The sequence below is a fragment of the Tachyglossus aculeatus genome, chromosome 26, assembly GCF_015852505.1.
Source record: "Tachyglossus aculeatus isolate mTacAcu1 chromosome 26, mTacAcu1.pri, whole genome shotgun sequence".
NCBI classification, from domain to species: domain Eukaryota; kingdom Metazoa; phylum Chordata; class Mammalia; order Monotremata; family Tachyglossidae; genus Tachyglossus; species Tachyglossus aculeatus.
Genome location: NC_052091.1, coordinates 5,090,184 through 5,115,295, shown reverse-complemented (window position 1 = coordinate 5,115,295; position 25,112 = coordinate 5,090,184). Strand labels below are relative to the sequence as shown.

General features: G+C 56.1%; 2 protein-coding genes across 2 annotated transcripts; both read left to right on the top strand.

The window, feature by feature from the left end:
* The first annotated feature begins 680 nt into the window (after positions 1–680).
* On the top strand, positions 681–11,619 carry CBLC (Cbl proto-oncogene C). Its single transcript, XM_038767680.1, has 11 exons — positions 681–1,093; positions 2,461–2,607; positions 3,462–3,618; positions 4,394–4,515; positions 4,955–5,092; positions 7,759–7,846; positions 8,605–8,736; positions 9,066–9,263; positions 9,631–9,726; positions 10,964–11,095; positions 11,443–11,619. The coding sequence occupies exons 1-11, from the start codon at positions 681–683 to the stop codon at positions 11,482–11,484; spliced, it is 1,665 nt and encodes a 554-aa protein (XP_038623608.1). The 3' UTR covers positions 11,485–11,619.
* Positions 11,620–13,616: 1,997 nt separating this feature from the next.
* On the top strand, positions 13,617–23,671 carry BCAM (basal cell adhesion molecule (Lutheran blood group)). The gene is made up of 15 exons (XM_038767419.1): positions 13,617–13,701; positions 16,600–16,727; positions 16,969–17,197; positions 17,559–17,629; positions 18,047–18,143; positions 18,674–18,856; positions 20,178–20,314; positions 20,456–20,612; positions 20,780–20,898; positions 21,321–21,462; positions 21,581–21,747; positions 21,993–22,137; positions 22,288–22,429; positions 22,603–22,717; positions 23,053–23,671. Exons 1-15 carry the CDS (start codon positions 13,617–13,619, stop codon positions 23,056–23,058), a joined length of 1,923 nt encoding a protein of 640 aa, XP_038623347.1. The 3' UTR covers positions 23,059–23,671.
* The last annotated feature ends 1,441 nt before the right edge of the window (positions 23,672–25,112 follow it).

Here is a 25,112-nt window from a genome sequence, read left to right as displayed (position 1 = left end):
ATTAAGACTGTGAGCCCCACATGGGACAACCTCATTACTCTTTTTATTTTACTTGTCCATGTCTATTCTATTTATTTTATTTTGTTAGTATGTTTGGTTTTGTTCTCTGTCTCCCCCTTTTAGACTGTGAGCCCACTGTTGGGTGGGGACTGTCTCTATATGTTGCCAACTTGTACTTCCCAAGCGCTTAGTACAGTGCTCTGCACACAGTAAGTGCTCAATAAATACGATTGATTGATTGATTGATTGACACAGCTAGCCCACTGTTGGGTAGGGACCGTCTCTATATGTTGCCAATTTGTACTTCCCAAGCGCTTAGTCCAGTGCTCTGCACATAGTAAGCGCTCAATAAATACGATTGATGATGATGACTGTCTCTATATGTTGCCAATTTGTATTTCCCAAGCGCTTAGTACAGTGCTCTGCACATAGTAAGCGCTCAGTAAATATGATTGATGATGATGATAGTAAGCGCTTAACAAATACCAACATTATTATTATTATTATTAGTACTGTCCCGCCCCCTCCACCCCACGGCCTCCCGCAGCGCTAGCCCTCGCCGCCTCTCTCTGGGCTGAGCGTCCACACCTCTGCCCCTTCCTCCGCCCCCGGCTCTCCACTCCCCTTCCTGTCCTCCTTCTCCCCGCCCCGTCCTTGCCCCTCCCCGGGGATCTCTCCCCATGGCCGCGGCGGGAGCGGGCGGCCAGCCCCGGCCCGGTCGGGGGTGGGGGGCCACGGGGGCGGGGGGCCGGCGGGCCGAGCAGCGAGCCCTGGCGCGGGCGGTGCGGAGCCTGGAGCAGCTGGAGGGGCTGTGCGGGGACTCCGGGCTGGGCGCCAGCCCCCCGTCGCTGCCCGACCTGCTGCCCCAGACCTTGGCTCTGCTGAGGCTGATCCAGGTTCGACGGGGCGGGGGGCCGGCGAGGGGCGGCGGCGAGGCGCCCGGGGGCGCGGCGGACTTCCTGGCCGTGTTTCTGGACAACCTGGCCGCCAAGGCCAGGCAGGTGGCCGGGCTGTTCCCCGGACGAGGCCGGGCGGGGGCCGGAGCGGGGAGAGAGGGCATCTTCAGGGAAGGACCGACCGCCACGACGGCCAGGTGAGCGGTCCCCAATCCGGGGCCGGATTCGCCACTCCACCGTCCCTTTCTACCCCTCGCCCCTCTTCCCCTGGGAACTCAAGTGTCCCACCTCCCTGTCCCGGACTCATCCTCCCGGCCCACTCTTCCAGGACCCTTTTCTATCCTATTTATTTTATTTTGTTGGTATGTTTGGTTCTGTTCTCTGTCTCCCCCTTTTAGACTGTGAGCCCACTGTTGGGTAGGGACTGTCTCTATGTGTTGCCAATTTGTACTTCCCAAGCGCTTAGTACAGTGCTCTGCACATAGTAAGCGCTCAATAAATACGATTGATTGATTGATTGATTGACCCAGGCCAGCTTCTGGCTCGCCCCCTTCGATCCCCCCCACCATTTCTGTCTCCCATTTCCCACTCCTGTCCCAGGACTTCCCCCTCCCTTTCTCTCCAATGGGGTCTCCACCCTGCAGGTTTCTCTCTCTGCCCCCGGCCGGGCCCCCTTGCTTTCAGACCTCTGTGCCCACCCCAATTCGTGTCCCCTTCACCCTGCACTCTGGACTCTGGCCGCCCGCAGGGCCATTTCCTGTTGGTTGCAGGCCCAAGGTGACTGCCCCACCCAGGCCCGGGGCTGGGAGAGGACCAGGTCCACCGGGGCTCCCCCAGAGACGGCCTGCGACCGGCCCAGGAGTCCCCTGTGACCTTAAAGACCCCATTCCTGGCCCTTGTAGGGTTAGGCCAGAGGGGTTGGGATAGAATCAGGCTGAGGGTCCTCCCTAGAGGCCGATGTGGGGCCCTATAGAAGCCCGTAGGGCTGAGCCGGAGCCCAACCCAGGGGTCCTGTACACCAATTTGGGATCCTCTGGGGTTGCGGGGGGATAGAGGAAAGCCCCAGACCCCTGGCTGTGGGGAGTGGGGCTGAGTAAGGGGGGGTCAGGGGGGCAGGGGCCGGACGCGGGGGCTGCTAGTTGTGTTTCCTGTTTACTGTCTCCCCTGGGGAGGGTGGGGGGGGGCCGGCCTGCAGTCAGAGACTGATGGATGGAAGGGGGGGAGGGACTGACCACAGCCCACGTCAGCAGCGGGGAGAGGAGCTGGACGCCTGGGTCCCATGTACAGCATGGGAGGAGAGTCTAAGGGGGAGGGCTGGGGTGGGGGACAGGAGGTGTGGAGGCTTTGGGTCAAGAGATGTAGAGTTTGCGGGCCAGGAAGCTTAGGGTCTTAAGGGGCAGAAGGCATGGAGGCTTGGGAGCAGGAAGCATGGGGGGCAGGGGACTTGGGGTACAGGCCTCCTACCTGTCGGACAGGAAGTGGGTCTCAAGAGTGGAGAGTGTGGGTGGAGTGGGCGGGGGGGGGCGGTAAGGCTGGGGCCCTTATTCCCCCATTTTCCCCACAGGCGCCACCTGACCAAACTGTCACTCATCTTCAGCCACATGCTGGCCGAGCTCTCCGCCCTCTTCCCGGACGGCCATTACTGCGGTCCCGACTACCGGCTCACCAAGACTGAGGCCCACGCCTTCTGGAGGCAGCACTGTGGGGAGAGGTGAGCAGGGGCCCCTGGGCACTCCATCCCCTCCCCCTGAGATTTCCGTCTTATCCCCCTCCCCTGAAACGGACCCCAGGACACTGAACTACCCACCCACTCTCCTCCGCCTGCCCCCTGCTTACGATGTTCCCTGCTCACTCTTGTACTCCCCAAGAAGCTCACTACAACACTGCACTCCGTGACCACCTCCCCACCCTGTGGACCTCCCCTCACCAACACTTCTCACAGGCTTCATTCTCCTGCCCCCTACCAGATCCCCTATAATACTGACTCATCTCCCATCCTATTTTCTCTTCTACTGTGTCACTCGTGCACTTCTGTCCGTATCATTATACTCTGCTGCTTCCCCTAGTTGTCATTTATTTTAGTGTCTGATTCCTTCACTAGATTGTAGGCTCCTAGAAGGCAGGGATCATGTCTATCAACATTTATATTCTCCCACGTGTTTAGTACAGTGCCCTACACATGGTAAGCACTCAATAAATACTATTGTTGGTAGATTATAATTTCAGTGTCAGCTGGGTGTTTCTTAAGTGTCAAGCATTGTGCTCAATAGTGGGTTAGACACAAGATAATTAGATCTGACAGCCCCTGTCCTACATAGAGCTTACAATTGAAGAGGGAGGGAAAGCAGGGCTCTTATCCCCACTTTACAGAAGAGAAAACCAAGACCCAGAGAGGTAAAATGACTTGCCCAAGGTCACACAGCAGGGCAGTGGCAGAGCCAGGACTAGAACCTGAACTGAGCTCTGCCTGCTGGACCGCCCTGCCTCTCAGCAGGAAGCCTAGGAGTTGGTCTCTTCTGGTGAGGCCCTTAAGGGCAGAGCTCACACTTGCTGTGCTCGCCCCAGGTGTGTGGTGCCGTGGGAGGAATTCAAGACCCTGCTGGGCGCGCTGCATCCCATGGAACCCGGCCCCATGGCCCTCGCCCTGCGGTCCACTATTGACCTCACGTGTAGTGGCCACATCTCCATCTTTGAGTTTGACATATTCACTCGCCTCTTCCAGGTAGGGATAGGGCATTCAGATCTGGGCCCTGGGGCTACTTGAGGTGTGGGAGGTGTCAGGAAAGCCGGGTGGGTGTCGTGACTCTGGTTGGTGGTGGGTGTTGAGGGAGAGCAAAGAGGACTGGGTGATGGTGAGAGAGAGCAGAGAGGATTGGGTCATGGAGGTGGGTGAGAGCAGAGAGAACTGGGTGATGGGGGTGGGAGAGAGAAGAGGGGACAGGGTGATGGAGGTGGGTGAGAACAGAGAGGACTGACTGATGGGGTGGGAGAAAGCTGAGAGGACTGGGTGATGATGGATGATAGTGGGAGAGAGCAGTGAGGACTGGATCATGGGGTGGGAGAGAGCAGTGAGGACTGGGTGATGGGGTGGGAGAGAGCAGAGAGGATTGAGCGACAGGAGCGGGAGAAAGCAGAGAAGACCAGATTGTGGGGTGGGAGAGCAGAGAGGACTGGACTGGGGGGATGGGAGAGAGCAGAGAGGACTGAGTTGGGGGTGGAGAGAGGACTGGATTTGGGGAATGGGAGAGAGTAGAGAGGATTGGGTGGGGGTCCTTGGGGCTGGTTGGAGAGTCATTGCAGAAAGCATCTGAGCTCAATTAGGAGGAGACCAGAAGCTTCAGATGCTAAGGTGCTGGAAAAAGGATGCAGAGAAGATGGGAAAAGGATTGGCTGTGGGATTTGGAAGGGCTGGGAGAGGATGAAGAGGAGGACAGAGGAGTTTCCCACGTCCACCTCCCCTCGCCTCATCTGGGGCCCTGACCCCCTAATCCCACCAGCCATGGCCGACGCTCCTGAAGAACTGGACAGTCTTGGCCGTCACTCACCCCGGCTATATGGCTTTCCTGACCTACGACGAGGTCCGAGCCCGGCTGCAGGCGTTCCGGGGAAAACCGGGCAGGTAAGGGGCTGGGAGAACAAGACCTGGGAATGGGTCCTGGGAATGGACTTTGAGAGAGAGGAGGAAGCTGAGGGGAAGGAAGAAGGGATTGCCGGAGGAGATGGGAGGAGGAGAAACAGACGGAGGCAAGGTAGAAAGGGGAGCGTTGTGGGAGGAGGAGGTGAGTGGGGTGCAGGGGAGGATAAAGTGGGGAGTAGAAGGGGACTGAGGAGGAAGACGAGGGGGCTGGAGGGGAAGAGCGAGCTTGGGGAGTGGGGGGGAAGGCCTTACTCTCCCCTCCCTCTGCCCAGCTTCATATTCCAGCTAAGTTTCACTGCCTAAGGGAGGAGGAGAGAGCTGGGGGGGTGGGGAGAGAACTGGGAAGAAGGAGGGAGCTGGAGAGGAGGATAAGGGGGCTGGGGAGGAGGGGAAGACCTGATTCTCTCCTCCCACCATACAGCTACATCTTTCGTCTGAGCTGCACCCGCCTAGGGCAGTGGGCCATCGGCTACGTGAGTGAAGATGGCAGCGTCTTGCAGACCATCCCCCAGAACAAGCCCCTCTTCCAGGCCCTGATGGAGGGGCAGCGGGAGCGCTTGTAAGTGGTCCCAGAGGTCCCCCAAGGTGGGCTTGGGGGTGGGGGCTGCTGAGAAGCTGTCAATCCCTCCATCAATCTGTCACTTATTCATTTATTTATTTATTGTGCAACTATTGTGTGCAGAGCAGGGTCCTAAAAGCTGGGGAGAGAACAATAGAATTAGCTGGAGTCAGACTCTGCCCTCAAGATTCTTATAATCTAGCTGAGGAGAGGGACACTAAGATAAATAATAGATAGGAAGAAATAACCTGAACATTCAGGTGAGTGAGTGTTTAAGTACCGGGGTAGGTACAAAAATCAGTCACTCAATGGTATTTATTGAGCACTTAGTATGTGAAGAGCACTGTACTATGCACTTGGGAAAGTACAGTGTAAGTACAATTACAAGTACAAGACCTAGTGGATAGAACACGGGCCCGGGAGTCAGAAGGCCATGGGTTCTAATTCTGGCTCTGCCACTTGTCAGCTAGTGTGACGTTGGCCAAGTCACTTCACTTTTCTGTGCTCAGTTACTTCACTTTTCTGTGCTCAGTTACTTCATCTGTAAAATGAGGATGAGACTGTGGGACAGGGACTATGTCCAACCTGATTTGCTTTCAATCAATCAATCAATCAATCAGTTGTATTTATTGAGCGCTTACTGTGTGCAGAGCACTGTACTAAGCGCTTGGGAAGTACAAGTTGGCAACACATAGAGACGGTCCCTACCCAACAGTGGGCTTACAGTCTAGAAGGGGGAGACAGAGAACAAAGCAAAACATATTAACAAAATAAAATAAATAGAATATATATGTACAAGTAAAATAAATAAATAGAGTAATAAATACGTACAAACATATATACAGGTGCTGTGAGGAAGGGAAGGAGGTAAGGCGGGGGGATGGAGAGGGGGAGGAGCCATCCCAGAGCTTAGTACAGTGCCTGGTACATAGTAAGTGCTTAACAAATACCACAGTTGTTATTATTAATGATAAAGTGCCTTCATTTATTCACTTGTATTTACTGAGCACTTAATGTGTGCAGAGCACTGTACTAAGTGCTTGGGAGAGTACAGTGTAACAGTAAGCAGACACATTCCCTTCCCACAACCAGTTTACAGTCTAGAGGGGGAGACAGACATTAATATAAATAAATAAACTACAGATATGTACATAAGTACATATGTACATAAGGGCTGGGAGAGGGGGTGAATGAAACAAACAAGTCAGAGCAAAGCAGAAGGGAGAGGGAGAAGAGGAAAGGCGGGCTTAGGGAAGGCCTCTTGGAGGAGGCATGCCTTCAATAAGGCTTTGACAATTACAATTCCCCCTCTAGACTGTAAGCTTGTTGTGAGCAGGGAACGTGTCTGTTTATTGTTCTATTGTACTCTCCCAAGTGCTTAGTACAATGCTCTGCACACAGTAAGTGCTCAATAAATGCAGATGAATTAATTAATACAGCAGAGTTGGTAGATGTGATCCCTCCCCCCAAGGAGTTTATAATCTACAGGAGAAGGCAGGCATTCAGGTAGATTACAGATAGGGGAAATAGTAGAATAAAAGGATATGGACATAAGTGGGGTCAGGGAAGGAGAACAGAAAGAAGCTAAAGAAGTCCTAGTGTATATTTCATGGGCCTGGGAATCAGAACGACCTGGGTTCTAATCCCAGCTCCACCACTTGTCTGTTGTTTGACCTTGGGGAAGTCACTTAACTTCTCTGTGACTCAGTTACCTCATCTGTAAACTGGTGATTAAGACCGTGAGCCCCATGTGGGTCATGGATTGTGTCCAAACTGATTAGCTTGTCTCTACCCCAGCACTTAGTACAGTGCCCAGCATATAGTAACTGCTTAACAAATAGCATTAAAAAGTGCCCTGCTCCCCGCCTACAGGGAGTTTACATTCTTAATAGTGTTTTCTCACTCTTAGTATATGTTCCCAAACATTAATTGCAGTGTTCTGCCTACAGCAGGTGCCAAACTATACTGACCGGATGACCGGAAGGGCTGATGAGGACTGGGGGGGTGTGGGTCAATTGGCTGGAAAATGATACGACCTGTAGGTCTGCTGGCCTTTGGTGAGCAGTGAGAAGCAGGGTGGCCTCGTAGAAAGAGCCTGGGCCTGGGAGTTAAATAATTTGGGTTCTATTCCCAGCTCTACCATTTGCCAAATGTGAGACCTTAGACAAGTCACTTAATTTTCCTTTACTTCAATTTCCTCATCTGTAAAATGGGGATTACTGTTCTCTTTCAATTTTAGACTGTGAGCCCCATGTGGGACAAGAACTGTATCTGACCTGATTACCTAGCATCTACCCCAGCTCTTAGGTCATGGGTTCTAATCCCAGCTCTGCCACTTTTCTGTTTTGTGACCTTGGAAAAGTCACTTCACTTCTCTGGGCCTCAGTTACCTCATCTGTAAAATGAGGACTGAAACTGAGCCTTATGTGGGACAGGGACTATGTCCAAACCGATTTGCTTGTTTACCCCCACCAGTGCTTAATACAGTGCCTGGCACATAGTAAGCACTTACCAAATACTACAATTATTTTATTATTATTATTATTATTATTACTTGGCACATAATACGTGCCTAACAAGTGCCGCACATTATTATTATTATTATTCAAGGCTTCTGCGGGGAACTGGGTTGAGTGGATTCTGAACTCTGTTTGTCCCCTACTCAGCTACCTCTACCCTGATGGGAAGAACACCAATCCAGATCTCTCTGAGCTCTGCCAAGTGGAGCTTCACAAGCAGATCGAGGTGTCTAAGGTCTGTCTTGTCCCTCCCTTTCTTCCCTCCCCTTCCACTCTTGGACCCTGTCTCCGGTGGTGGCAGTGGAATTTCCTGGATGCTCACTGGTTGCGATGCACTGCAATGAACAGTTGGGAAAAGGAGTCAGAAGCAGGTGTTACCTAGTGGAAAGAGCCCGGGCCTGGGAATCAAAGGACCTGGGATCTAATCCCAGCTCCTCCACTTGTCTCCTGTGTAACCTTAGGCAAAACACTTTACTTCTCTGTGCTTCAATTACCTCATCTGTAAAATGGGGATTAGGATTGTGAACCCCATGTGGGACATGGACTGTGTCCAACCTGATTACCTTGTATCTACGCCAGCACTTAGTACAGTACCCGGCACATAGTAAGTGCCTAACAAACTCATTTATTCTTTCAGTTGCATTTATTGAGCACTTACCATGTGCAGAACACTGTATTAAATGCTTGGGAGAGTACAGTATAACAATAAGCAGACATATTCCCTGCCCACAATGATCTGGTAGCTTGGAGGGGGACACAGTTAGCATTTACAAAACAAAAAATGCAAGAGACCCATTCCCTGCCAACAAGAGGCTTCCACTCTAACAGGATACCTTTACCCTTCTCCCCCATACCCTCCTTGTCTTCCACCAGCCCTCTTTCCCGTGACTTGGTTCCCTATTCCTGTGGGTGTCCCCCTTCTTGCCTCCCAAGTCCCCTCCTGGACCAGTGACCACTCTGACTCTGGCCGCTCAGACGTGTATGTCTCCGTAGGAGCAGTTCCAGCTGTACTGTGCCATGGACTCTACTTTCCAACTGTGTAAGATCTGTGCTGAGAGCGATAAGGACGTCAAAATTGAGCCTTGTGGTCACCTGCTCTGCTTCCGCTGCCTGGCGGCCTGGCAGGTGTGCCCAGGGAGGGTGGGGCGGGGGTGGGAAATGGAGGTACTGGGGGAGTGTCTCTGTCTCTCCTTGTGTTCCCTCCAGGTGGGGTTTGAGGATTGCAGACTCTGTAGAAAAGCTGAACTCGCCCCTCCTTCTCTTCTTGCTTTCCCCCCCTCTCCCTTTTTCCCCTCCCCACTGCTTCCTCTTCCCTCTCCTCTTCCCCTTCCCGCTTCCCCTCCCCCCTTATTGCCCTTCCTTCCTGATTCCTCCCTGCTTTCCCTTCTCCCCGTTTTCCCTTCCCTCTCTGCTTCCCTTTCCTTCCCTCCCTGCTCCCCCTTTCCCTCCCACAGCATTCGGACGGGCAGACGTGCCCCTTCTGCCGTTGTGAGATCCGGGGCCGGGAACCGGTGAGGATTCAGCCATTCCAGGAAGGAGAGAGGACCACAGGGCAAGGCTGGAGGGAGGAACGGGAGGACGACGATGAGGAGGGGGAGGACGACGACGATGATGATGATGATCTGGAGGACGTGGAGGCTGTTCTGAAACAGGTGAGAGCTGGGTCGTGGAGGTCGGGACAAGTGGTGGATGGAGGGGAAGGAGGAGGTCGGGGCCAGAGGGAGGGGGCAGAGAAAACAGGGAAATGGAAGTTAGAACCCGGAATGAGAAGATGGGGAGACTTGACTCTCAATGAGATATAATGATAATAATGGTATTTTTTTAAGTGCTTACTATGTGCCAAGTATCATGCTAAGCTCTAGGAATAAATACAAGATTTTCTGTGAGCCCCACATGGCCCCCAGATGAGGGGAGGATGCTGATCTGGGTAAACCTGGGTAGGAAGTTGATGGAGGGCAGGAGACCTGAGAACGAGATCTAACGCCTTTTCCTCCCCTCCCTACCCTCCATCTCTCCCAGTTGAACCGCACATTTTCACCCCCACTCCCACCACCAGTCCCACCCAGGCTGGACCTGCTCACAAAGAGAGGTGGTGACAGCAAACCCCAGCCACAGGTGAGTTCTTAGACCATGGTCCTTTTTTATAACATGTGTTTTCATTACCTGGGTTGGAAAGAAGAGCAAGAAATGTTCTCCTCAAAGTGTGAGTCTGTTCTGATGAAACAAGTCACAGTAATAATAATGGTATTTGTTAAGCACGTGCTATATACCAAGCACTCTATTGGAGGAACAATGCGACCTAGTTAGTGGACCTGGAAGTCAAAAGAACCTGAGTTCTGATCCTGCCACTTGTCTGCTGTGTGAATTCGAGCAAGTCAGTTCACTTCTCGGATGCCTCATCTGTAAAATGGGGATTAAGAGTGTGAGCCCCATGTGGGACATGAATTGTGTCCAAACTGATTAACTTGTACCTACCCCAGTGCTTAGTACAGTGCCTGGCACATAGTAAGCACTTAACAAACACTGTTAAAAAAAGAAAAAAAACACTTAATAAATGCCATTAATAATAAATAAAATATAGTTCCTGGAAGAGTACAATACTAATAATGATAAGTATGGTATTTGTTAAGCATTTACCATGTGCCTAGCACTGTACTAAGCTCTCGGGTAGATACAGGATAATCAGATCCCATGTAGAGCTCACATTATAGGTGAGAGAACAGGTATTGAATCCCCTTTTTTCAGATAAAGGAACTGAGGCACAAAGAAGTTAAGTGACTTGTTCACGATCATATAGCAGGTAAATGGTGGATTAGAACCCGGGGTCTCCGACTCCCAAGTCTGTCCTTTCCACTAGGCAACGCTGCTTCCCAATGCAACTTGTAGACATAATCCCTGCCCTCAATGAACTTACAGTCTAGGTGGGGAGATAGTAATAATAATAATAATGACATTTGTTAAGTGCTTACTATGTGGCAAGCACTGTTCTAAGCACTGGGGTAGGTACAAGCTAATTAGGTTGGACACAGTCCCTGTCCCACATGGGGCTCACAGTCTTCACCCCCATTTTACAGATGAACTAACTGAGGCCCAGAGCAGTGAAGTGACTTGCCCAAGGTCACACAGCAGATAGGTGGTAGAGTCAGAATTAGAACCCAGGGCCTCTGCTCCCCAGGCTCAGGCTCTTTTCATTAGGCCACACTCCTTTAACAAATAGACAAAATTTTACCTGGCCGAAGGGAGCTACAGCAGATGGCCTTCAGGGTTCTGAGATTGGGGGGAATCTCTCCTTATCCAAAGTTGCCTTTCTTGAATATCAGCTCTGATAAAACCCTCTTTCCTCTCCTCGCAGACCCCCAGCCCCAACCAACCTGAGGTCCCGCCCCGGCTCCGTCCTCCTCATCCCCTCCCCCGGCCCCTTCCCCTGTCCTCTGCCTCCTGGGATGGCTCTGCCCCTTCTCAGCCCAGCCAGGAGGGCAACAGGGTGAGTAGGGAGACCTGGGAGGGGGTCCAGGGTGCGGGCAGGGGGCTTGGGCTTGGGGGTGGGGGAACAGAGAAGGTTGGGGGGATGCCTGGGACCTGGGAATTGGAGACGGGGCCCTGGATGGCTTGAAATGTTGGGGTGGATGACTGGCTTTTTCTCCCGGCTTCAGTGACCCAGAAAAGGCTATGAATCCCCACTTCCCCTGCCGCCTTTCTCCCCCTTCTCCCCCCAGCCCCCCCAGCACAAGGCTAGCCAAGACCCAGGTGAGATTGAAGGACTCTCCCCACTGCTGCCCCATCCCCTTTCCACCGAACACCCCCATCTGACCCCTTTCTCTTTCTCCACAGACCCGGTGTACCTGTGGGGGAGAAGTACCTGAAGACAGGTGACCTCCGACCTCCCACCTCCAGCACCGTTACCGCGGGAAAGGGGTGTGCTTTTTGGGGGTGGGGGAGATGGCAGGGCGAGGAGGTGGAGTTGAGGTGGGCCTGTGAAGACGGAAATAAAGAGAACAGTGGACACTGGACTGTGTAATTGGAGAAGAGGGCAGGGGGGCCACTGGACGTCACTGCCCTGCGACTGACTGGCCAGTCCGGTGGCATTGTCCCTCCAGTGCCCACAAGAGGGCAGCAGGACCTCAGGTGCCAGCAGGTGTGTAGGGGGTCTCGGGCCTCCTCCCCCTGGCCCACAGGTTCCCCTCTGATCCAGCTTTCATCCTCGACTTTCCACTCGGGAACTAGGCGTCCCACTCCACAACTCCCCTTTCTCGGATCCTCTGTCCTCCCTGAACTGCCCCTTTCCCCCGCATCTGTTAACTCCCCACCCCAGAGCCATGCCCGTTGCTTGCCCTCATCCCCCAGTCACTCCTGAACCTGGCCTCCAGGCTCCTTGGCAGCAATACCCCAGCTTAGAGATCTTCTTGTAGGACCCGGGTGTCCTGTGACTTCCTTCACTCCAGTGATCCTCACCCCTTCTCCCATCCAGGACCCAGGCACCCCGCCCCACAGCCCCCTGCTCTCCCTTCCCCCTCGGATGCTGGGCGGAGCAGATGGAGGAGGGGTGCATTCCTGGGATTCCGGGGTGGGGGCAGGCAGGGTTGGGCCAGGCTGAGGGAGGGGGCGGAGACTCCCGACTCTTAACCCTGGGTCCTGGGTGGACTGGTCAGCCCCAGGTAATATTTGGCTCAGAGGCACAGGGAAACTTGAGAGGAACTGAAAAATGACTGGCCATACAGTGAAAGTCTTGGCCTTGGGTAACTGAGGAGTCTGGGCATTAGAGATTGTAGTGGGAAGTTCCAAATCCAACTCCTGGAATAGCAGGTGGTAAAACAGGGTTTGAACATCACTTTGGGCATTTGGATTTGCCCCACCCTCAGCGCCACAGTGTTTATGTACAGGGTGAGAAGCACTGTGGCCTATTGAGAAGTAGTATGGCCTGATGGGTAGAGCTTGGGCCTCGAACTCAGAAGGATCTGGGTTCTAATCCGGGCTCTGCTACTTATCTGTTGGGTGGCCTTGGGGAAGTCACTTCACTTCTCTGGTTCTCAGTTACCTCATCTGTAAAATGAGGATTAGGACGGAGCCCCAGGTGGGACAGGGACTCTGCCCAACCTGGTTAGCTTGTATCTACCACAGTGCTTAGAACAGTGTTTGACACATAGTAAGTGCTTAACAAATACCATCATTATATTGATAAATGATTTATATTAATATTCGTCTCTCCCTCTATACTGTAAGGTCATTGTGGGCAGGGATTGTGTCTACCAACTCTGTTCTCTCCCAAGTGCTTCATACAGTGCTCTGCAGAATAAGTGCTCAGTAAAAAGCATTGATTGATTTATCCCTAATCTGGAGAGATTAATTATTCTGAGCTTTAGTGACAGGGTTTTAGTGAGACTGGGAGACACTGGTCACACTGGGAGATTCTTGGCTCCCAAGGGTGGATGAGACTGCACTACTGGCAGTAGTTGTAGTAGTAGATAATAATATTCTGGTGTATGTTGCCGATTTGTACTTCCCAAGCGCTTAGTACATTGCTCTGCACACAGTAAGTGCTCAATAAATATGACTGAATGAATGGTGTAGCGCCCCCATTTTTGAAGTGCTTTATCAGCACCTGGTCCTCGGTTACTGGTGAGACTGGAAGATACTGGTTAACACAGCCCTGGGATATTGGTGAGACTAAAATATACTGGGCCATTCGCTGGCCTTGCCTTACTGGGGAGACTGGGGCAAACTGATTAGGGCTAGTGATCCCTGCTGGAGGTTTCCCCGGGAGACATTGGCCAGTCTCTGGTGCGGGCTCCCGGTTGGATCTGGCATCCAGAGGAAAGTCGGAGCCCGCGGAGAAACTGCCTGTGGGAGGCCTGGGCTGAGTGCCAGGGCTGGGGGGAGGTGGTGGGGGGAGAAGGAAGGGATGGAGGGGGTGCTCAAGGGGAGGGGGCGGGGCTTTCCGGGGGCGGGGCGCTCTCTCTCTCCCTCTTAGTTGCTTCTAGAGTCTCCAAGCCTCCGCCGTCCGGACCATGGAGCCCCCGGCCCAGTCCCCCCGCCGGGACCCCCGGACCCCCGGGATTTTGCTGCTCGCCCTGTTGCTGGGCGGCCCCCCAGGTACCGCGGCGGGAGGGGAGGGGGAAGGAAATTCGAGGGTGCCCAGGGGAGAGGACCCTAAAAGTGGGGGGAGTATTGGGGGCTCCTGGAGATAGTCCAGGGGAAATCGAGGAAGCGGAAAGACACGGGTGGGGCGGGAGGATGGGGGATCCGAGGGGGGCCCGCGAACTCTCAGCCTGCCCCAGCTTCGCCCAGACTGTCCTCGTCCCGCCCACCACCCAGTTGAAAGTTACTGGTTTAAGGCCAGCCGATCCCAGGGACAAACTGCCCGCTCCGAGCCCGCCTCCGCAGCTGTCCCGCCCCTTCTTGCCCCTCGATCCCACCGGGATTCGAACACCTAGTGGCGAAGAGACAAAGGGAGGCAGAGATACTCGGGGAGACATTGGGAGAGAAAGACCCCCGTGGGCCGAGACACCCAGAGACGTAGAGGCGTCCCCCCTCCCTGTCCCTCACCTCGCTCCCAGCTGGTGAGCTGCGCGACCAGGGAGACCCCGGACCTGTCGGTCACCTTCTGGCCTCGAGTGACCTCCGGAGCCACTGACCCTGTCGGGGCGGGGAGAGGGAGGGATGGACCCCGGGGGCCAAGGTGGGTTGGGGACCATGAGGAAATTGGACTTAGGGAGAGGGTGAGGGCACCCAGTGACTTGGAAACCCAGGCATCCTGGCTGCCAGCCCCCCGACTCCCCTCTCAGGATTCAAACACCTTGTCTCCAATCCCCTCGCACTCCCGTCTGCAGCTCTTGCCTCTCTCTCTCCTGGGACCCAGACGTCCTGACCCTCCGCCCATGGCGTGGCCCGTCTCCTGCAGCAGCCTCTGCAGTTTCTGCTCCCTCGGGGCTGGGCGGGGCAGGGACAGGCTGGGGGTGGGGCTTTCCCCGGGTCTGGGGAGAGCCTGGCCTCTCTCCCTGGGCCCCGGGGGTAGAGGTGGGGGCAAAGAGGGTGGGGAGCAGACGAGCTAGAAAGGGATTTGTTACCTTCCCTAGGCAGCATCTCCCCCAATCCCGGGACCCAGGAGTCCTGACCCCTAGCACCTAGCCTTCAGCCCTGCCTTTCAATTCCCACTCCTCTCCGGGACCCAGGAGCCCCCTCTATCCCCCCCGAGACTCAGGGACTCTGATGCCTGCCTTTGGCTGACTCACCACTCTGCTCACTGAGGAATAGCTCAGCTCCCCCCTCCTCACTCCCCTCCTCTTTCACTCTTCCCCCGGCAGCCCCCAGAAGAAAGTGGAGGAGAAGCCGGTAGGCCCAGGGGGGTCAGGGGGGCCTGGGGGCCCCTGGGGTCCAAGGCGCCAAGCATACAGGCCTGGGCTGGCCCCCGCACACTCCCACATTCCTGAGTCTGAGACCGCTCTCCCCCACCCACATGCTCACCTCCCAGCGGGGGAGTCTGGGCTTCTTGGAGGCAGCCTGCCAAGCAGAGGGAAACAGAGGCAGAGGCTTAAAGGCTCAGAGGCACAGGCATAGAGATGCTGAGAGACAGAAACCAGAAAGGCAAAAAAAGAGGGAGAGAGGGAGACCCCCCCGCCCCCAAAGAGGAGGTTAGAATCATAGAGACAAGAAGAGAGATTCAGAGAGGGTGTCTCTGCTCCCTACTGTGTCTGTTGCTTTTTACTTTCCCTTGCCATACACTCTGGGCTTCTTGTTGCAGCCAGGCTGGAAGGCAGGGATGAGGCAGAGCAGAGAACTAGAAGCTTGGTTTCAGAATGGGGGATAGGAGGGGTCGGGAGGATGGGATACCCTGGTGCCAGGGTCTGGGGGTGGGCGCTTAGGCGAAGCACCTGGGCCCCGTGTGTGTCTCAGGCCTTCTGGTCGCCCCTGGCTCTCTTCACCCACCCCCCACCCCCGCTGGGTTGTTGTTTAGGTCGGCAGTGGCTGCAGAAACTGCAGCAGTGCCCGTCCTGGCCCCAGCTGTTCGCCAGCACCTGTCAGTGTGACAGCCCAGGCCTCCCTTCCTGTAACCCCTTCCTGCCCAGGACAGCTCAGGCCAGGGCGAGACTCTGGGGCCTTCAAAGAGGAGGTCCCTTTACGGTGCGGAGAGGGGCCAGGCGGGGAGCAAGAAAGGCAGGGGTAGGGGGCTGAGGGGGCTTGGGAGGGGGACCCAGTCTTCAATCTCCTGCTGGGGATGGATGCAGCTTGCTCCTGATGGGGAGCGGGGAGAATCTCTGCCCCCATTCCCTGCCAGCTGGCACCGAGGATGGTAGCAGGGGGCTCTGGCCTGCAACATCCCCCTCCTCCTCCTCTGGTTTCTGGCTGGGCTCTCGCTCACCCACTGTGTCTGTCTGCTGGTCCTCCCTCTCCCCCTTCCTTCTTCCTCTCCTTCGGCCTGATCAGATGCAGGAATGTCAAGGAGTTTCAGGAAAGCGGAGGAGGGGAGCACTTAGACGGGCACAGGGCCACCTTTTGCTCTTAGATGGGCATCGATTTATGTCCGCCACTTATTCATCTTCTTAATTCATCTTTCCTCACTCTTGTCAATTCGTTATATCCTTTTTCTTCCTCCTGCTCTATTTGTAAGTCAGTCGTTCCTGCCTGTCTCCCCATTACACTGTGCTCAGTACACTGTAGATGCTCAGCACACTTTAGGCGCTCAGCACGCTATAGGCATTCAGCACACTCTAGGTGCTCGGCCCATCCCATTGTTGGGATTAGAGTGAGTCGGGGAAGGAGAGCTCCAGAGACAGAGAACCTAAGATTTCACTCCAAACTTAAGCCGGAACCAGAGAAAATGAGTCATGCAGACAGAGGCAGGGAAACTAAGAGATCTTCCTCTTGGGGACTGGGATTTGGCTCAGGAGGCGTTGGGAGTGACTGGGGATGGGGCCGGGCCTCTCTGGGGAGGGGTGGGGGAGAGGGGAGTTTAGGCAGGATACCCCCTTCCCCTCTCTCCTATGTCCACAGGTGCCTGGGCAGATGTGCAGGTGACTGTGCCCCCCATGGTGGAGGTGATGCGGGGGGCCCGGGCCACCCTGCCCTGCACCCCCTCTGCCTCGGGGTCCCAGAACTATCAGTTGTTGGAGTGGTTCATTGTGAGTATTTCGTGGGGGACGGCATGGAGGGAATTAGGAAGGGTGGGTGGAGAGAGGGCCAGAGTAGAGGAGGGAGACTGTAGTGGCTGGTAGCGGCTTCCCCCACCTTCTTGCCAAACCCAGGGCTCCCTTTTTCTAGGGCTGCAGCAAACTGGATGGGGGTTAGATTTCTTGTCTAGACCCAGGGACCAATAGACCGTGGCACTCACTCTTCCCCTTTTTCCTCCCCTCCCTTCCCCAGATGGACCGTGTTGGTGCCCGGCAGCGGGTGGCCTATGCCCAGGGCTCGTGGCCAGCTATGACCGGGCAGGTGGACCGGAGCACCGAGCTGAGTGGGCGAGTAGAGCTGGACTCCCAGGGGGGCCTGGTGCTGCCCAAGGCCAGAGTGAGCGACGCACGGGACTTCCTGTGCCAGGTCGGGGCGGGCACTGAGGGCAGCGCCGAAGGCACCGTTCACCTTCACGTCTACGGTAACAGCCTGGGCTGAGGGAGGAGGAGGGAGTGGGGTGAGGGTGTGAGGGAGAGTCCTGTGGGCTTCCTGGAGGAGGGGGCTAAGGACAGGCAGCTCTGGGGGAGAGAGCAGGGGATGGGAGACTGAGACAATTGGAAAAGAGGGGGAAAGGGCCGGGCCCTGTCAAAGACATCCTGTCCCTCCCCCTGCCTCCAACCGGGGCAGTTCCTTCCCCAGAACTTCTCCCACACCCCAGTTGCAGCAGGTGGGCATGAGGTTAGACAACAGGGAGGACATCCTCAGCATGGGGAGGGTGGAGCTGGATTGGGCCAAATGTGGGAGCCTGAGGGTCCATCTTCTGAACCCTCCCCTCATTCCAGCTGTCCCCGAGCCCCCTGAGGTCACATATAACAAGGGGATCCTGTCGGTGACGGAGGGGACTGTGCAGGAGGTAACGGTGCTGGGGAGCCCAATACCTGGGCTCCGTGCGAGGATGGGGCCTGGGACAGGAGGAGGAGGAGGCTGGAGGTTGTGTGGCTGAGGCCTGGGAAAGGAGGAGGCCTGGTACGGGGAGGCATGGAGAACCAAGCTCTTACATTCTGGTCAGGGAGAGAGCTCGGAATGGGATGAGGCGGGGAAGCCAGGTGCCTGGGTCCTGAGGGGAGAGGAGGGACTGGAATCAGAGCAAACCGTGGAACCAGGCACCTGGATCCTGGGTGGGGAGGGGTTCTGGGCTTGGAAGAGGCTGGGGAGATGGGTGCTTGGGGCTTGAGGCAGAGAGAAGGCCTGGGTCAGAGCAGGCCAGGGAGCTGGTGGGGGTCACGGGGAAGCTCGCCCACCTCCTCCCCCAACCGTGGCCCCTGCCCAGATTGCCAGCTGTTTAAGCCGAAATGCCAACCCCGCACCCAATATCACGTGGTATCGGAACGGAGAGCTCCTGCAGGTGCCTACCGAGATTAATGGAGGTGAGGGGCTGGAGGCTGGGACCGAGATCGAGGGGACCACTGGCCCCGGCCCAAGCTGACCCTGGGGGAGACTGGCCATCCACAGGGAGGGAGGAGGCCCGCTCACTTGCTTACCGGGACAGCTGGGGTCAGCCGGCCCTCTGTCCCCACCCAGGAACCCTCCAGGCCCCGCCTCACTGCCCAGGCCCCTCTGCGCCATCCCTTCTGTCCCAGCCATTTATTCCATCCTATTTATTGAGCGCTTACTGTGTGCAGAGCACCGTACTAAGCTCTTGGGAGAGTGCACTATAACAATAAACAGGCACATTCCCTGTCCACAATGAGCTTACAGTCTAGAGCTTCCAGTCCCACCCAGTCAACTCTTCATCTTTGGTCTTACCCGGCACCCCCGGCCTGGGATGGGGACCGAGGGGGCCAGCCGGGGGCCTCTGGTCAGGGCTCCTAGGTCCTTGAGGGGAGAGGAGGCAGGAGGATGCCGTGTCCCTGGGCCCGAATGCTCTGACCGCCCCCGGTTCCCTCCCCCGGCGCAGAGCGCTACGCTGTTCCTCGCACTGTCCGGGAGGCTTCGGGCCTCCTCTCACTCTCCAGCTCCCTCTACCTCCGGCCCACCAAGGCTGACCGCCAGGCCACCTTCCACTGTGCCGTTCACTACCCGCTGCCCCAGGGCCGGATTGGAAAGCAGACCTCCGCTCCCTTCAATCTCACCCTGCACTGTGAGTCCCCCCCACCTGCCCCCTTCCCCCCCATCCCAATCTTGCTCCAGCGACCTCTGACCTTGTGACCTTGGTTCCCCACCCTATTCATTTTCCCTCCTATCAATCACTCAGCAGTGTTGGCAGAGCAAGAGTACAATAGAGTGGTTAGATGAGGAGCAGCGTGGCTTAGTGGATAAAACACGGGCCTGGGAATCAGATGGTCATGGGTTCTAATCCCAGCTCTTCCACATAATAATAATAATTATGGCATTTATTAAGTGCTTACTTTGTGCAAAGCACTGTTCTAAGCACTGGGGAGGTTACAAGGTGATCAGGTTGTCCCACGGAGGGCTCACAGTCTTAATCCCCATTTTACAGATGAGGGAACTGAGGCCCAGAGAAGTTAAGTGACTTGCCCAAAGTCACACAGCTGACAGTTGGTGGAGGCGGGATTTGAACCCATGACCTCTGACTTCAAAGCCCATGCTCTTTCCACTGAGCCACGATGTCTACTGTGTGACCTTGGGCAAGTCATTTAACTTCTCTGGGCCTCAGTTACCTCATTTGTAAAATGGGGATGAAGATTGTGCGCCCCATATTCATTCATTCATTCATTCAATCGTATTTATTGAGCGCTTACTGTGTGCAGAGCACTAGAGACATGGACTGGGTCCAACTTGATTAATTTGTATCTATTCTTCCATACCTGCTCCTCCCTCCTCCCAGCCCAATCTGACTCCCATCTCTGCCTTGTTCTCCCCACCCGACACCACCCACCTCTCCCCCTCCCCCATCTGACTCTTCTTCTTCTTATTATTAATCGTATTAATTGAGTACTTACTGCGTGCAAAGCCCTGTACTAAGTGCTTGGGAGAGTACAATATAACATCAAGAACAGTGCTTGGCATAGAGTAAGTGCCTAACAAGAACCATAATTATTATTATTATTATTATTATTGATTCCAGCTATCAGAGAGCTTACAACCTACTGTGTGCAGAGCAATACAATAATGGTAGACATGATCCCTGACATCACTGACCTTACAATCTACTGTGTGCAGAGCACTGTACTAAGCACTTGGGAGAGGACAATAGAGTTGGTAGACTTGATCAGAGCACTGGACTGTGTGTACTTGCGAGAGGACAGTACAATAATATTGGTAGATGTGATCCCCGCCATCAAAGAACTTACTGTCTACTGTGTGCTGCGCACTATACTGAGCACTTAGGAGAGGATAATAAAAGAGTTGGTAGAAACATTCCCTGCCCAAAGGGCTCACCCTCATGGGGAACAGAGGAGGAGCAAATCCCTCCGATCCCTTTCTGTTTCCACCTCCAGACCCTACAGAGCACGTGCAGTTCTGGCTGGACAGCCCAGTGGTCTGGAACACCTGGGTCCAGGAAGGGGAAGATGTGCATCTGGTCTGCAAGGGAGACGGGAGTCCCGAACCTGAGTATATCTTCTCCCGCATCCAGGTGACCTCTGACTGTTGACCCTTCCAACCATCCCCACCCAGCCCCTCCCCTCCCCAAGGGCCTATGGACCACCCCTACCCGGAATCTCTGCAAACATCAAGCTCCAGGTCGGATAGTGGGTGACTCCTCTGTCCCCCACAGGGCAAGGATGAGCAGGGGCTGAAGAATAACTTTGGAGGGCGCCTAGTCCTCGCTCAAGTGCAGCGGGACCAAGGAGGGACCTACCAGTGTGAGGTCCTGGATTTCGACTCCTCTCCCGAAGTCCAGCTGACCCACAACCTTAGTTTCCGAGTGGCCTGTGAGTGCCTGGAAAGGTGGAGTTGGGGACAGTGGCCTAAGGGGAGGTGGGAGGAAGCGGGGAGTGGGGGCATGGAGCAGGGAGTGGGGACATGGGGCGCTGGTACCAGAATTACGCCAGAGTCCTGGGGGCACTGAGTCTCTGCCTCCTTTCCCCCTCCCCCACAGACATCGAGCCCCTGAAACTGAGTCCGGTAAGTGACGAGGTGACTGTACCCCTGGGACAAGCTGTGGAGCTGAGCTGCTCTGGCCACGGGGAGCCGGCCCCTGAGCTGCGCTGGACCAAGGTCAGGGGACTGGGAGGATGGTGGGAACCCCTCCACCCCACTTCCCGGATGGCTCCCTCCACATGACTCTTCCATTCTTGCCCCTCCCTCCTTCCACCCCAATCTGACTCCTCCCATCTCTGTCTCGCCCTCCCCACCTAATTCTTCCCACCTTTCCCCCTCCCCACCTTTGCTATTATTAATTGCATTCATTGAGCACTTACTGTGTGCAAAGCACTGTACTAAGCACTTGGGAGAGTACACTATAACATCAAAGACGTTCCCTGCCCACAACGAGCTCACAGTCTAGAGGAGTCGAGAGGGGGACTCTTCCCACCTGTCCGGTTCCCTCCCCACCTGACTCCTCCCATCTCTGTCCCTCTTTCCTCAACTGACTCCTCCCACCTCTGAATCACTCCTATCCCCTGTCTATGGCGTGGCAGGACTCGGTGGCGCTCCCTCCGGGACCCCTCCTCTCTCTGTCTTCGGTGTCCTTTGACTCGGCGGGCACCTATGTCTGTGAAGCCTCCATCCCAGATGTGCCCGGGCTCAACCGCTCCCAGACCCTGCAGCTCCTGGTCACAGGTGAGGCTGCTGGAGCGTGGGGGCCAGGATTGCTGGGAGCCCCTGTTTGAAGGAGGGACGGGGAGGGGGCTGGAGTCGGGGTCACCTCACCTGGCCCCCTGGCCCCATTCCCACCTAGGGAAGCCGGAGATTAAGGAGGAGGCGGTAGAGCGGCTGGAGAAGGCAGGAGAGTCCGAGCAGGTGTGGACTGAGCAGGTGTGGACTGAGGGCGACGTGGTGACCCTGAGCTGTTCTGCCCGGGGTCACCCAGAGCCTCATCTGAGTTGGAACCAGCCTGGGGGCACGGTGAGACCTTCCCCAACCTCCCTGCGCAATTCTCTACACCCCCACCCCCACACCACCACCCTCCATTCAACAGCTACATCTCATTCCCTACCCGCTGAATGAACCCGCCTAAAATGTCTGGTCTGAACCCCCAAAGGAGCCCTTCCCTCCTCTCCTCCTCCTCCCGGCCCCTTCCTTCTCTTCCCTCCCCCAGTCCTCCTACCTCCATCCCCCAACACTGTTCTCTGTCCTCCTTCACCCCCCAGCCAGCCGTGCGGGCCCCCGGGCTGGGCACCTGGGTGACCAGCTCCCTGAAGCTGACGGTGACAGCTGCCGTGGCCCGGGATGGGGTGACTTGTGAAGCCCAGAACCCCCATGGGGTCACGAAGCGACTCTTCCACATCAGGGTTGGTGAGTGACTGGGGACGTGGACAGGGGGGATGACCCTCTTGGCATGTAGCAGGAAAACACCTGACTTGGTGATGCTAAAGGGAGTGTCTGGCTGGGGAGGGCAGCCAGGTGGCCTTCCTCCCCAACTCACCACCTCCCGCTGTCTCCCAGAATCCCCCACAGCTCCCCAGGCTGGCGTGGCAGTCATCGCTGTGGCGGTCAGCGTGGGCATCCTCCTCCTGGTTGTTGCTTTCTTCTACTTCATGCAGCGCCGTCATCGGCTGCCCTGTGCCAGGGGCGAGAAGGGGACCCCGTGAGTGATCCCGGCCCCGTGATTCCAGGACCCCCGTCCCAACCTGGAGTTGGCCCTGTCGGTCCCTGACTCCCCTCCCCACCACACCCGTCCCTATCTCTCCATACCCCCACCTCCTCTGGCCCAGCCCATCTGACCCTAGTTCTGGCTTTGACTCCCCCAACTCCCCGCAGGCCTCCACAGGATGCGGAACCTGGCTGCCCTGGGGCAGAGCAGAGGACGGAGCAGACCGGGCTCCTGGTTGGGGCCCCCGGAGGAGTGGGAGCTCACAATGCCTTTGGGGATGAGGTCAGAGCCGGTCAGAGCCTGGGGGTTCCTGACTGTGGGTGGGGGGAGTGGAGAGTTGGAGCTGGGGAAGATCCAGGACTGGGGTACCTGACCATGTTAAGGGGAAATGGAGAGCTGAGACTGGGGTTCCTGACTATGGAGGGGGGTAGCAGAGAGCTGAGCCTGGAGTCTGTGACCATGGGTGGGGAGATTGGGGAGCCAGAGCTGGGGTACCCGGTGGGAGGAGGGCAGTGGAAGAGGCTGAGTAGAGCAGAGAGTGTGGATGGAGGGCAGGGTGCTGGGCATCAGGTCACCTGGGTTCCAGGAGTCTGACTCCCCTTCCTCCTCTTCCGTAGTGCTAATTCCCAACAGGCCAAGGACCTAAGCCTCCACTCGTCCCAACTTCCAGCCCTGCCCCGGGTCACTCACACTGGACCCCTCCATCCCCCCCGTGTGGGGGGGAATTATGGGGGCGCAGGAACAATCTTGAGCTCTGACTCCCCTCCCCCACCCGCAAACACAGTCCCCGCCCCCTCCCCTCCTTCCCGCCCCCGCCTTCCCGCTCCCGGCCTCTCCCTCTATTTCCTTCCTGAATTTGGGAACACAGGACCGGGCATTCAGGAACATAGGACCGGGCATAGGGAGAGGGGTGCGTGGTGGGGGAGGGCTCCAGTTGGGACCTTTTCTAAAGGGCCCTCCCTTCCCCCGCTTTTCCCTCCCTTTCTTCCCCCAGCCCCAAAATAGCCCCCAGCTCCCGGCTTGGGGCCCCAGGGAGAAGATAGAGGGGTTGTCAGGGCCTATTTTTATCCCACCAACCCGGAGTAAGGAGCAGAGCCAAGCCCCCCTCCTCCTCTTCGGCAGTCCCCACCCCAGGAGTCTACCTTCCCTCCCCCTCGCTGCTGTATCACACTGGATCTCTAAAGTCTTCGACACTGGATTTTCCATCCGGAGCCAATAAAGTTGGTTTCTCCTGTACCGGAGCCTCATTTCTGCCCCCGCACCCGGCCTGTCTTCCGCTTCCCCTTCCTCGGGCCCAAGGGGGATGCGGTGGAGAGGTTGGGGGTGGGTGGGGAGGGAATGACTGCCAGCTCCTTCAGACCCCCCCTCCCCAATCTCCTTCCGCCTTTCTCCCTCCTTGGACACCTGATCCAGCTTGGGGGGAAATGAGACGAAGACAGTTAATGAGGCTCCGGGAGGAGCTGGAGAAGGAGGAGAGAGGCTGAACGCCTGGATGCTCGGGGGAGTTGGGATGGAGTGGGCGGGGAGATTTTTTTTTGGGGGGGGATCGATGTCCGCCTTCTGAGAGGAAGAGGGGGGTGGGAAGCCTGAGTCCCTGGGGCAAGTTGGGGGCGTATGCAAAGGAAGCAGGGGCCAGAACCGCCAGCGGAATCCCCCTCTGGAAACCGGTTTTCCCGGTCCGGGGGTCGGGGGGCTAGGCGGGAGTGGGATCGGAGGGAGGCTGGGGGCTTTGAAGAACCCCCTCCCTTAGGGGAGAGGATTAGGAAACGACACTCGGATGTTGGAAGCCATAAAGTTGATGGGGTTGGAGAGACGCTTCAGTGAGAGAGATAATTGAGTCGCAGCCTAAGCCGCGGGCCACCGCGGAGCGAGAGGGAGGGAGAAAAAGAGAGAGACCGAGGGGGAGAGACAGATGGAGGGGGAGGCTTAGGAAGCAGGAGCTGAAGTGAGACGGACACAGGGACCCTCAGAGAGCCAGGCTAGCCCCATCTGCTCCCCCAACTAATAAAAGCGGCGGCTGGAGGGGGCGGGGGGCTGGCCTCGGGGACCGCTCTGGGCTGGAGGGAGATGGTTATTTGCATGCATGGGGGGGTGATTAACATACAGATGGTCACCGCTCCGGGCTCCTCGGCCAATCCGGCCGTGGGGAGGAGCTGGAGCCCCGGGGGAGGAGGGCCAGACGGACCTGGAAGACCTGAAACGGCCTAGGACCGGGGGGGTGGGGTTTCTGGCCTCGGGAGGTGGGGGCCGTTTGGTCCAGGATCAATCAGGGAAGACATTCAGGGGGATGGAGCTGGAGTGGAGACCCTGATGGAGGGGAGTGGCGGCGATATGTAAATAAGTTCCTGGAGGGGGGGGACCGATTATCTTGGATCCACTCCAATGTAGTGTAGGGCCCATAGTAAGGCCTTAACGACTATTATCGTTATTGTTGTTGTTATTAATCAATCAACCAATAGTATTTATTGAGCGCTTACTGTGTGCAGAGCACTGTACTAAGCGCTTGGGAAGCACAAGTTGGCAACACATAGAGACGGTTATATTATTATCGTTAATAATAAAAAGCTGAGTCCTCATCCTGCTCCAAACAAACGGGATCAATCACCAGGCCACAATCAGTCAGATAATAACAATAATAATAATAATAATAGCATTTGTTAAGCGCTTACTATATGCA

Bases quoted from the DNA above. Each gene is read 5' to 3' on its own strand.
- CBLC (XM_038767680.1), top strand. From the start codon at position 681: ATGGCCGCGGCGGGAGCGGGCGGCCAGCCCCGGCCCGGTCGGGGGTGG. The intron at 3,619-4,393 runs GTAGGGATAGGG...TAATCCCACCAG, and splicing joins TATTCACTCGCCTCTTCCAG to CCATGGCCGACGCTCCTGAA. The intron at 5,093-7,758 runs GTAAGTGGTCCC...TCCCCTACTCAG, and splicing joins GAGGGGCAGCGGGAGCGCTT to CTACCTCTACCCTGATGGGA.
- BCAM (XM_038767419.1), top strand. From the start codon at position 13,617: ATGGAGCCCCCGGCCCAGTCCCCCCGCCGGGACCCCCGGACCCCCGGG. The intron at 20,899-21,320 runs GTCAGGGGACTG...ATGGCGTGGCAG, and splicing joins CTGAGCTGCGCTGGACCAAG to GACTCGGTGGCGCTCCCTCC. The intron at 21,463-21,580 runs GTGAGGCTGCTG...ATTCCCACCTAG, and splicing joins CCTGCAGCTCCTGGTCACAG to GGAAGCCGGAGATTAAGGAG.